We start from the raw sequence: 12,638 nt of genomic DNA on the forward strand, positions 1-12,638 counted from the left end.
GAATCCGAAGCAGGCTCCAGGCTCCGAGCTGTCAGCACAGAGCACGACGCAGGGCTTGAACTCACAGACCGTGAAATCATGACCTGAGCTAAAGTCGGATGCTTAACCTACTGAGCCACCCAGGAACCCCTCCTTACAGCTGTTTATTATTTCCAGGATTTCACCGTTTTTGATGAGAAGCCGGTCATAATTTTTATTGTTATTACACTGTATGTAATGTGTCATTTTTCTCTAGATGCTTTTAACATTTTTATCCTCCTTCTCTTTCTCTCTCTTTATATTGCAATTTGACCATGATGTGTGTAGTGTGTTTCTTGGCATTTATCTTCTCAGTGTTCTCTGGCCTTCTTGAATTTGTAAATTTATGTCTTTCGTCAAATTTGGAAACTTTCTGCCATTAATTTCTTCAAATACTGTTTATTTCCTTTCCCTTTTTTTTCTTTTGCTTAGGACTCTATATGTATGTTATGTATATGTTATGTTTTATGTATGTTAGTCTTTTGCTGTTGTTCCATAGGTCCTTGAAGCTCTGTTTATTTTTTCAATCTTTTTCTTTGCTCTTCAGATTGTATATGTTTTATTGCTCTGTCTGTAAGTTCACTGACATCTCCAATCTGCCCTGTGTTCCTCCAATGAATTTTTAAGAGTTTTAATTATAGAATTTCTATTTTGTTCTTTTTATAGTTTCTGTTTCTCTGCTGAGATTTTTTCTTTTACTCACTGGGAACATAGTTTCCCTTTTGCCTTTTAACATAGTTATAGCTGTTTTAAAATGCTTGTGTGCTGGTTCCAGTATCTTAGATCGTCAGAGTCAGTCCCTATTAATTGCCCTTTTTCTTGATTATGGATCATACTTTCTTGTTTGTCTTTGTCTAGTAACTTTGGAGTACATCTTGGACATTGTTAATGGTATGTTGTAGAAACTCTGTATTCCATTATATTCTTCCGAAGAGGCTTTATTTTTTTAACATCAAGTAATTAACTTGACTGTTCCTCAGATTCCCATTTCTTTCCTTTTGTGGTGGTGAGCAGCTGGGTTCTTTTAAACTTAGTTGGACTGCCTCGAGTCTGTCTGCTCCATACGTCAGTCAGACACCTGGGGAAAGTTTATGCATACATCACTCTCTGACTCTCTCCTCTCCTGTGATTTCTCTATACTCTTCCCAGCTGTTGTGTTCACTGCAAACACTGCCTTCTGGTTCTTCAAGGCAGGAAGACTAGAGGTTTTCTGTATTTTTGTTTCCTGTTATGGCACCAGCGGGGGCTGTCCCTCAGGCTAAAACTTGTTTTAAAAATAAAAAACATCTGGAAGGTATACTTTTCTAAATGTATCACACCCCTTTATCCCCTATTGCCTGTTTTTGTCTGTCTGTACTGCCTTCAGAGTTGGGTTTTGTTTTTGTTTTTTTTTGTCCAGAGTTTATAGTTATATGTGGGAGGGTCATTTTGGTAGGAACTACTTGACCATTATTAGAAGCCAATTTTAAGATTTAAATTTAAATGAAGATACCTTACTCCAATGTTTTATTTTCTTTGTAATCTTAGGTACCCTCTTAGTGGCATGACTTTACCAACTTTTAGAGACTGGATCCAAAATACCCTTGGAGTAAGCCTGGAGCATAGAACTACCTCTAAAGTAAGAAATAAGAATGATTACTAGCATACTTAACTCTGTGTTGTGCCTCTGTGTGTGTGCACGTGCATGTGTTTAATCCTAAATCAGTTAGAGTTATCTTTGTAATTTGTTATAATTGCTTTAATGCATTTGTTGTAATTTTTTTGTTAAGAAGTTTACTGGTTTAATTGGCCTTGTTAGGTTTTCTTTTTTTTTTTTTTTTTTTTTTAATTTTTTTTTTTCTGTTTATTTATTTTTGGGACAGAGAGAGACAGAGCATGAACGGGGGAGGGGCAGAGAGAGAGGGAGACACAGAATCGGAAGCAGGCTCCAGGCTCTGAGCCATCAGCCCAGAGCCTGACGCGGGGCTCGAACTCCCGGACCGCGAGACCGTGACCTGGCTGAAGTCGGACGCTTAACCGACTGCGCCACCCAGGCGCCCCATGCCTTGTTAGGTTTTCTAGAGATGGCTTTTCAGCATCACAGATATAGATCTTAATCTCAGAATTTATCTGAGAGTTGCCTGGCAAACTTTTTATGTTCTCTGAGGCTCAGTTACCTTAATTTGAGAAGTGAGAATAATAACTGTCTGTTCTATGTCTCTTAGGGTGGTAGTGAAGTGCAAATGAATGCATTCTGTGAGAGGACTGCTATAAAAGGATAAGTTGCTATCATTTTTAGGATATTTAATGAACTGACAGTAATCCAGGATTAATATAGGATAATTTGAAATAAAAATGTAATGTTACTTTTAATATCAAAGCATTCAGAATTTTAGAAGACTTACAAAAAAGTAAAAATTTGATTAAGGTATGAGTGATAGAGAACTTTGGTTTGTTCATGTAGTTTCATTTTTCTGTAGTTGAGGTTAAAAAACTTTAAACTGTATTCATATCAAACTAATGAAGTAGCATTTCTCTATATTATTATGATTTTCATTATTTTTTGTTGTTATTATTTCTATGGCATGGTATTCTGCATGTCCCTCTAAATTGGGTTTAAGTTCTATAAGTGCAGGGACTATGGGTTACACTGTATTCTTTTTTTTTTTTAAGTTTGTTTTATTTATTTTGAGAGAGAGTGTGCATGTGTGTGAATGGGGAGGGGAGAGAGGGAAAGAGAATCCCAAGCAGGCTCTGTGCTGTCAGCACAGAGCCTAATGTTGGGCTCAATCTCACAGCTGTGAGATTGTGACCTGAGCCAAAATCAAGAGTCAGACACTTAACCGACTGAGCCACCCAGGTGCCTCTATGCTATATTCTCTGCTGTATCCAACACGCTATTGAGGGCTATAGGTATTTAGTGAGTACTTGTTTGCTTTATTTATAAATGCACCGTTACGTGTCATTCTACTAAAGAAATTATGTGAACAGTTAATTCCTACCCCTCCAAAACCAAATTCTTTCAACTTTTCTTACAAGATTTCTTTTTTATTTCCTCAGTTCTTTCTTTTGGCTGTTTATAATTATCTTTTTTTACATTGATGTAATATGTATACCATTTTCAGAAATTTCACCAGTTTTCCATGTACTTTTTTCTGATTTTGAGCCCTTTTCAATTTTTAATAACTTAATAAAATCATAACAGTGTATCTTTTGTTGGGGTTCTCTGGTCATTTCCTCTCACTGTAATGTAAATTCCATGAGGTCAAGGATTTTTTTCCCTGATTATCTCACTGCTATATCCCCAAGGCCTAGAATAGTGCCTAGTATATAGCACACACTCAATAAATATTTCTTATATAATTGGATATTAAATACAGACTCTTTAATAAGATACTAACACTACATAAATATGTATTTTTTACACATCTTTTAAATGTTATTATAAAATATTATTATCAAATGTTTATTTTGAGAGGGAGGGAGAGAGAGAGAGAGAGAGATAGCAGGAGAGGGGCAGAGAGAGAGGGAGAGAGAGAATCCCAAGCAGGCTCTGCACTGACAGCACAGATCGAGGTGGGGCTTGATCTCAGGAACTGTGAGACCATGACCTGAGCCGAAATCAGGAATCAGCTGCTTAACCATCTGAGCCACTCAGGTGCCTCTTTTACATATTCTTATATTTTCTTTTTTCCAGATACTGTATCATAGCTTTTTTTAATAGCAGATTTTATTTGGCCAGCCTTTTTTTCTCTGTGGTAGGCATGGTATTTGGTGCTTTTCACAAAAATTACCATCTTTTGACCTTTCTAATTCCTTATGGTAGCTGTATAAGTTTAGTGGTGATAATCTCACTTAACAGATGAAGAAGCCAAGGCTCAGAGAAGTTGGGTGATTTGCCCAGTGTCACATAGCTTTAAAGTTGAAGATTTATTTTTCAGGTTACCTGTTAGTTGAAACTAAGTATCAAATTATAATTATGTTGTGAGTTTTAAAGCAGTTCTATAAAAATAGACGAGGTTTCTTGTTGATCATTTTAAAATGGTAATTGAAATCTAAGAAATGGAAAATTTTATCTGCAGGTGAAAATGTAGATGATGCAAAAGTTAAGTAGCTTTTCCCCAGTTTCCTTGATCTAAAATGGAAGATTTGAGACTTTGCCATCTTCTTTGTTCTTGATTGCAATCTTCAAAAATAATGAGAAGGTGGGCCAAAGATGTGAAAGAGGAAACATAAGGCATCTATTACTTATACAGAGTATGATTAACCAGACCATTTGTAATTTGTTATTGTCACAGAGTTCGTATCTGTATGGGTTGGTTGTTACTTTTCCATGCTTTTGTCTCAGTTACATTTTATGGTCACTGTCTCTAACCAGGTATTCAAAAGTTATTTTTCTAGAAATAAGTCAAAGAAACCAATTTTATTTTCTAGGCATCCTTAAATCCTAGTGATACACCTCCTTCTATTGTAAATGAAGATTTTCTTCATGACCTTAAAGAAACCAATATTTCATATTCACAAGAAGCAGATGATCGAGTATTTAGAGCTCATGGTAAGCAACTTTATATAAGCAGTGGTTTTAATTTTAAAATTTCTTATAAATTAAGATGTTTTTAACATGTTCTTTTTTAAATACAAAACAGGTCATTGTCTTCATGAGATATTTTTGCTCAGGGAAGGAATGTTTCAGCGAATTCCTGATATAGTTTTATGGCCAAGTAAGTTTTTTTTTTTCCTTTGCATCATTAATTTAGTATTGTGAAATCTTAAATAAATTTAGTTTTGGAAATACATACTTGTAAACATAGGAGTTGTAAAAAGTATAGGTAACTGTATTTTTAGTGTACCAAAAGTTGTGTAATTCTTGATCTGATCATCCTGAACTATTGGTTTTAATGATTGATTCTTTTGTTGCTGATTAAGTCTTCATTTTAAACGTAAATATCATATTGGAAGGTGGGTAGAAAAATGTATTTTTGGTTAGTTTGAAAGCTTACTGAAATTAATATTGATCAATGATAAATATTCAGATATAAAGAAACTCTTAACTATTGATTACTATAAACTAGTAAGTAATTTGTTGATATCACTTCATGGGCTAACAAGCATTGTCTTCAAATGGTGAAACAAGTTGTTTAAGATACCCATTGTCTTTGATATAAACAGTTAAATTCTGAAACATTAATTTCATCCCTGATTTTGGCTTGAGATAGAAGAAGGATGAGCTTTGTGTTGTTATTTTGCTCTTGCTGATGATTAGGCAGTATATTTATATATATGATTTTTGTACCCATCTCTTTTAGTAGAAAATTTAAGGTAGAATTGGTATATTTGTACCTTACTGTCCATAATTACCTTTTACAAAAGTTCCAGTGATCTGATCCTTTTTCCTCTTCAAACTCCATAAAGGAGTATAGGGAGTGTTTTATTTTTCAAAATATTGTCTCATCTGTTTTTAGTTGTGATCCCTCTACTTCACAGGGAATATCTGAGGGGAAAAAAAGCATACTTTAATATGGAGGTAGGAGGGAGGTGACATATGTAGGGGGAAAATGCAAGAGCCTGTGTAGCTGAGATTAAATTACTTTGTTGATACCTGTGGGGTATATTCTTCTAGTGTTCTTTTAGTAGCTTTAGACTACTTCACTACCAAGATTTGGGCAAGATTTATTCCATTTTTTTACTGGAAAAAAATGAAAGCAAAATTTATCAATTTTTGTTTATCATAGGAAACCTTAATAGACAATCTTTTGATAAATCTTAAGTAGAACTTGGAGTGTGCTTTCTAGGTATGTTCTTCATGTGTCTGAATATTAAAGTACTGAGGATTTACCATAATGAAAATGTATGTCTTACTTTAGAAAATACAGATATTTCTAAAAATCCAGATTTAGGAAACATGCAGAGTTAGTTGTTGTACAAAAGTTTCTTTGTTCTATAAAAGCCATTCTGTATGGCAGTCCCTACCAACCTTGTCCTTCTATTTTTTTTTTTCCATGTTAGTTTTCAAACCAGGCCCTTATCAATGCATAGCTGAATTTTCGCAGCAGTCTATAATGTTCTCTCTCATACCTTGAGTTTCTTGTTCTTCCAGGTCACCCTATATATATTCTTGAGAGGCTAGTTTTTCTAAAATATTCCCTTTATCATCATGTTTCACACCTCAAGAATCTAGGTGAGCAGTGGGATGAAGGAGTGCCATGTCAGATAACGTGGTTAAAGAAACCTTTTGATTAGTTGACAATCCTAGAAGTAGTTTTGCCTTGTTAAAGGTTTTTGATAGTCATGTTTGGGTATTTTATTAGTTATTAATAAACTAGGATTCCATTTAATACATTTTTTTACCACAAATAGTAAGTTTTATAAATTTAATCTGAAAGCTTGAAAGTGAATCTTCATTAAAAATTGGAATGATACAAATGACATATTCCTAGCTTTAAACAAACCTGAGAAATGATAACTTTTATAGACCAGTATTTTTACTTTCATAAATGGATATTCATTTGTATATTTTACATCCTTAAATTTCCCTTTCAATCCCTTAGCAAATAATACTTGATTTTTGCATAATTTCCTTGCCTCAAGTCTTTTTCTCTTCCTTGCCATTCCATGTTATCAGGAGATTAATCCTTCTCAGAGAGTTTCTTTGCCATGCCAGCTCCCTGGCTTAATGCCCTCTTGCTAGCCAAATTGAGGTTTAGCATCTTATGCTTTGTATTTAAAGTCGCCTGCTGTCAGGTATTTGTTACTTATATAGCTTACACTCTGATAAAGAGTACTCTGCCAGTTGTGTACAATAGAAAGGAATATATGTGGTATATTATGTATAGTATTTTAAAATTTGTTTAAAAATAGCATGAAACACCATCAGTGAATGCAAAAATAAGTGGGTGAAAGTATGATGAGAAATATTTATATAGATTAAGTGTCTCCCTACAAGATACTTGCTAATTAAAGCATTCTTATAGTAGAGAAACCGGGCAGATTTCTTTATAACCAAATGATGAAAGTTAACATTACCAGAAATGAGACCTGTCTGTATCATGTGCCTCTAGATGTAGCTCTTAAGAAAGGCACAGCATCACTTCTGTGGAATTCCTGCCTAACTGTGTACCTGAATTTAACCATGAGGAGACATACAAACCCAAATTGAGAGAGATTCTATGAAATAACTGACCCGTGCTTTTCAAAAGTGTCAAGATCATGAGAATCAAAAATAGACCAAGGAACTGTCTTAGATTAAAGAAGAGTAAGGAGACGTGGCGGCTAAATGCAGTGTGTGATTGGCAGTTCCAGAAAAGGGGGCATTAGTGAAACAATTGGCAAAATTTGAATAAGGTCTGTAAATTAGTTAATAGTATCGTGTAAGTGTAAATTGCTTGGTTTTGTTAATTGAACTATAGTTATGTAAGATATTAATATTTGTGGCTGCTGGGTGAAGGAAATTTTTTGTACCTTATTTGCAACTTTTTTGTAAGTATGAAATCATTTCAAAACAAGAAGTTAAAAAGATAAATAATAAACATTTTGTTTTAATATAGCCACTTAATGTGTTAAAGAGTACATAAATGATGAAAAAGACACTAAAGAACTTAATAGACCCTCATTTTGCAGGGTTACCTAGCGTTTACTCATGTCCCTGTGATTAATTTATTTCCCTTTTCTCAACAGCATGTCATGATGATGTAGTTAAGATTGTGAATCTAGCGTGCAAATATAACCTTTGTATCATACCAATTGGTGGTAGGTATTATGCCTTTTGAATTTTAATATTATGTAAATGTGTTGTTTTAAATTTAAGATATTTATATTCTAAATATTTGTGCCATCCCTTTGAAAGCAAACATTCTTGTAATTATGATAGGTTTTTTCTGAAAAATTGGTTTATGTTGCTCATTTTATAGTAGGTCTGTTTACCTGAATTGTTTGAGACATGTTGCTCATGGCTTCTTTCCCATGTGGATGCTAGTTGACGCTGTGACTTAATGCTTAAACAAGAAAATGTTCCCACTTTAGCAATTACTTTATAACCTTTGTCTTTATGGAGAGAATGTTATTTTTCAAAGGCTAAATATACCCAGTGTATACTTTTGGGGAGGAATGCTATGCAGTGTGAAAGATCGACTAAGGCAATGATGATCAGATCACAATACCTTTTAATGTTGAAAAACAGCATTGCTTTGCATTTAAAGACAAATTTGATCTCTCTTGATCTTTTATGAACCACATTTTTTTAATAACTTACACAAGCCAAAGGAAATTGCCTTCACTAACTCAGCATTGATGGAATGGAAGTGGGACCCCAACAAATCAGGAGCTCCAGATTCCTTCTTCCGCTTATACTTTGGGTTGAATTAAATTCATGGAGAAAAGGCCCTACAGTGTCACTTTCAGGGAAATATTTTTCTGATATCAAAGGACTGTGATAAGCAAATAGTGTTTACTGAGAACAAGGTATTATTTTGTACTGGTATTAAGAAAGCATTTTTCGTTTGATAACAAATGTTAGTGTAAAACAGGAGTACTTTGTTTACATACTTCTATATATTATTTATTCTATATTAAAATCATCTTTTCACTATTGACATATAAATTTGTTTGAATATTGTGTAATCTAGGCAACTTTAACTTGTTTATATTCTAGTTTATTAAAGTCTTTTTGTATGAGAATATATTATTTCAAATGATAAATGAATCTCATAATTAAGGTAAGGTGTCTTTAGTTGAATTAGGAAGGGTATTTTTTCTTTTAAGCGATATCTCCACAGTAGTCTTTAGCTTAGAACTTTTCTAATCATGTTTTTGGAGTTTCACAAATTGCTAGGGGCTTCACTTGAGTGTGCCCAGGGGATGGAGCCATATCCCATTGCTTTCAGCTCCATAATATTTCTTCATTTTGGCATGCAGCATAAAATAAAGGTGAGTTTGCTTTTAGTGTGTTAGCATTTGCAAATTACATTTTGCAAAGTAGAAATAGGTATTACTTTTCTAGTGGGCCTGTTTGTATACTTTGTATTAGGAATTTGCCCTAGAAACTTAGCTTAAAAAACAGAATATTAAACATAGCGTTGTTGTTTCCTATTTTGGCAGGAGGAACAAGTGTATCATACGGCTTAATGTGTCCTGCAGATGAGACAAGAACAATTATTTCTTTGGACACTTCACAAATGGTATATGAAAATTTTAGACTTACTTGAAGATAATGTTTGGTTTAAAAAACTCCTTATGACTCAGTCTTAGTTGTCATTATAAAGGTATATTTTTCATTTTGTTTTAAATTTATTTCATCATTATATTTCACCCTTGTCTTCAGGTCCCAGAAAGCTTAGTTCACTCACTTTTAGGCACAGATATTGGTGGTTTCTACCAAATTAGCCTGAGAAATTGATAATTTGAGAGTCATGGATTGGACTATTGATATAGTAGATGACCTGATTTGTATTGTTAAAAGCAAGACACATAATATTGGTTAAAGTTAATTTGGAACACCAAAACTTGTCTCCCCAATTTGTTTTTAAAGTTTATTTTCTTTATTTATTTTGTGAGAGAAAGGGGGTAAGGGCAGAGAGAGAGAGGAAGAGAGAATCAGAATACCAAGCAGGCTCTCTACTCTCTCAGCACAGAGCCCGAGGCTAGGCACAGGGCTCGACCTCACAAACCATGAGTTCATGACTTGAGCCAAAATCAAGAGTTGGATTTTGACTGAGCCAACCAGGCACCCCTGTCTCCCCAATTTTTTAAAAATATTTTTAGATGTTTATTTATTTTTGACAGAGCATGAGCAGGGAGGGGCAGAGAGAGAGGGGAAACACAGAATGAAACAGGCTCCAGTCTCTGAGCTGTCAGCACAGAAGAGTCCGATGCGGGACTCGAACTCACGAGCTGTGAGATCATGACCTGAGCTGAAGTCGGATGCTTAACTGGCTGAGCCACCCAGGTGCCTCCTGTCCCCCCAAATTTTAATGCTGTTGCATTTTTGCTTGTGGAAGAATAAAGAGCTAATTTGAATGATAGGATTATTTTGTGACATGTTGGCTGATGGTGGTCCAAGAGTTGGACATTGTGCCATGTTAAAGCTTTAATTTGGGTATGAATTTAATCTTTTTTTTTTTATTTTTTTTTTCAACGTTTATTTATTTTTGGGACAGAGAGAGACAGAGCATGAACAGGGGAGGGGCAGAGAGAGAGGGAGACACAGAATCGGAAACAGGCTCCAGGCTCTGAGCCATCAGGCCAGAGCCTGACGCGGGGCTCGAACTCACGGACCGCGTGAATTTAATCTTTATATGAACAACAGTATTCATGGTTGCATATTCCTTCATTAGTATAAACAGGTTTTTAAAATTTAATTAATTAGAAATATTTTTCAAATGGCAAAGTAAAATAGTATATCCATTTTCTAGATTAAGGAATTATTAACATTTTGTAATATTGGCTTTATCTTCCTTTGTTTCTCTACTATTTTATTTTATTATTTTTTTCCCAATGTTTATTTATTTTTGAGAGACAGAAACAGAGTGTGAGTGGGGGAGGGGCAGAGGGAGAAGGAGACAGAATCTGGAGCAGGCCCCAGGCTCTGAGCTGTTAGCACAGAGCCTGACACTGGGCTTGAACCCAAGAGCCGTGAGATCATGACCAGAGCCGAAGGTGGACGCTCAACTGACTGAGCCACCTAGGTGCCCCCGTTTTTCTACTATTTTAAAAGCAAATCCTGATATTATGCTACTTACAAGTAAATATTTCTGTGTATCTGTTTTTTTCCTTTTGTAACATTTTATTATGAAAATGTTTAACCACACAGAAAAGTTGAAAAAAATTTACAATGAACACTCATATACCCACCACCATCATTCTTTCCCTCTGTCCATCCATGAACCTATCTTATTGTTGGATATTTTTTAAAGTAGTAGACATCACTACCATTCCCCCCAAATACTTTGGCATGTATATCATTACTAGGATCGAAAGTTTATGATTTTTTATAATTCTTTTTTTTAGGTAAAAGACATGTTTACATAAAATACACACGTCTTAAGCGTACATTTCCGTGAGTTCTGACAAATGTCTACACCTGTGCTAGTCAAATCTCTATGACTTCAGAAAATTCCGAACAAATCCCCAGCCCTCTTCAACCACCCAGAGTAAATCACTTTTAGTTCTAGAACTTCATATAAACAGAATCATATACTACATACTCTTTGGTGTCAGGTTTTTTTCACACAGTATAATGTTTTTGAGATTACTCTGTTCCTGAGTTTATCACTAGTGCATTTCTATTTCCTGTTGAGTGATACTGTATTATATAACTATACCATAGTTTGTTTATCCATTTTTCTATGGATGGACACCTATGCTCTTTCCAGGTTTGGCTTTTATAAATGAAGTTATTATGAATATTCTTGAATAGGTGTTTTTGTAAACATAGGCTTTCGTTTCTATTAGGTCAATATGTAAGAGTGGAATTAAATCATAGTAGGTACATAGTCAGTTTTACAAGCAATTTCCAGGTCTTTGTTCAGAGTAGTTGCACCATTTTACACCCCCACAAACAATGATAGTTTTAGTTATTCTGTGTATCTGTTTTTAAAAGAACATTTTCTCACTACATTATTGTTGTTCCTGTCAAACTTAAAAACAGTTCCTTGTGTCATTTAACATAGAGTTTCACATTCAGATTTTACAGTGGTTTCAAAATTGTTTTTATTTTATACTTCATCTGTTCATATGGGGATTGAGACAAGACCCACGTTAGCTTTTGGTTGTTTCCTTAAGTCCCATTTTATCTTTCTTCTTTTTTGAATATTGCTGACTTTTGGAGGAACTAGGTGATTTGTAGTATAAATTATATCATATTTTGAATTTGCCTGTCACTTCATCTTGGTATCATTTAACTCTTCCTCTAGGTTTTGTATGTCCTCTGACCTGGAAGTTAGATATAAAGTCTAGTTAGATTCAGGCATAGCTTTAAAATTTTTTTTCAGCAAGGATATCTTGTAGATGATGACATATTTTTTTTATGTCATGTCACATCACACATAATATCTGTTTGTCCACTTTAAGTATTGCTAAAATTAATCAGCAGGTTCAGATGGTGATAGGCTGATTATTCTGTAAAGTTTCCCATTAACCTTTGTCCTTATCTCTGAGTTTAAGAGAAGAATCTTCCTTAGAAGATTACCTAAGAGTAGCCTGTTCTGGAATAGACTTTGGAATGTTTTTGAATTTCTGTGTACTGTGTACAAATTTACCACTAAATCTGTTACTGAATTTGTAAAATAGTAATAATACAGAAAGTAATTGTGAAGATTAAATGAGATAAAAGTCTTTACATTGAGTAGTTAGATGCTGAAAATTCTGTAGCAGAATTTTAAATGGCAGAATTTTAACCATTTATTTTGTAGAAAAACCTTGTGTATTCACTGCCTTTAATGTTAAACTCTCCTAAATATTGTAGTGGATGGGTGGTACTTATCATTGTGATTTGCTTTGAAGTTGATAAGGTATGTGTGCAAGATTTTGCACGAGTACTTCTGGTACAATGTGTACAAAATATAATTAGTAATGCCAGTTTTCTACTTAAATATCTACAATAATACTAAGACCTATTGATCTCAAAGTTTTTATTTTATTATTAACTT

General features: G+C 34.2%; 1 protein-coding gene across 2 annotated transcripts in view; it reads left to right on the plus strand.

Moving 5' to 3' along the window:
* The window catches only part of AGPS (alkylglycerone phosphate synthase), a 144,519-nt gene that overhangs the window by 42,714 nt on the left and 89,167 nt on the right, over window positions 1-12,638 (plus strand). For both annotated transcript variants that reach the window (XM_045480298.1, XM_045480299.1), the window contains exons 3-7: window positions 1,546-1,636; window positions 4,432-4,552; window positions 4,644-4,718; window positions 7,672-7,743; window positions 9,091-9,170. In XM_045480298.1, coding sequence (XP_045336254.1) covers window positions 1,546-1,636; window positions 4,432-4,552; window positions 4,644-4,718; window positions 7,672-7,743; window positions 9,091-9,170 — 439 coding nt within the window. The remainder of the gene's footprint in view (window positions 1-1,545; window positions 1,637-4,431; window positions 4,553-4,643; window positions 4,719-7,671; window positions 7,744-9,090; window positions 9,171-12,638) is intronic.

This window comes from Leopardus geoffroyi, chromosome C1 (genome assembly GCF_018350155.1).
Source record: "Leopardus geoffroyi isolate Oge1 chromosome C1, O.geoffroyi_Oge1_pat1.0, whole genome shotgun sequence".
Lineage (NCBI taxonomy): Eukaryota > Metazoa > Chordata > Mammalia > Carnivora > Felidae > Leopardus > Leopardus geoffroyi.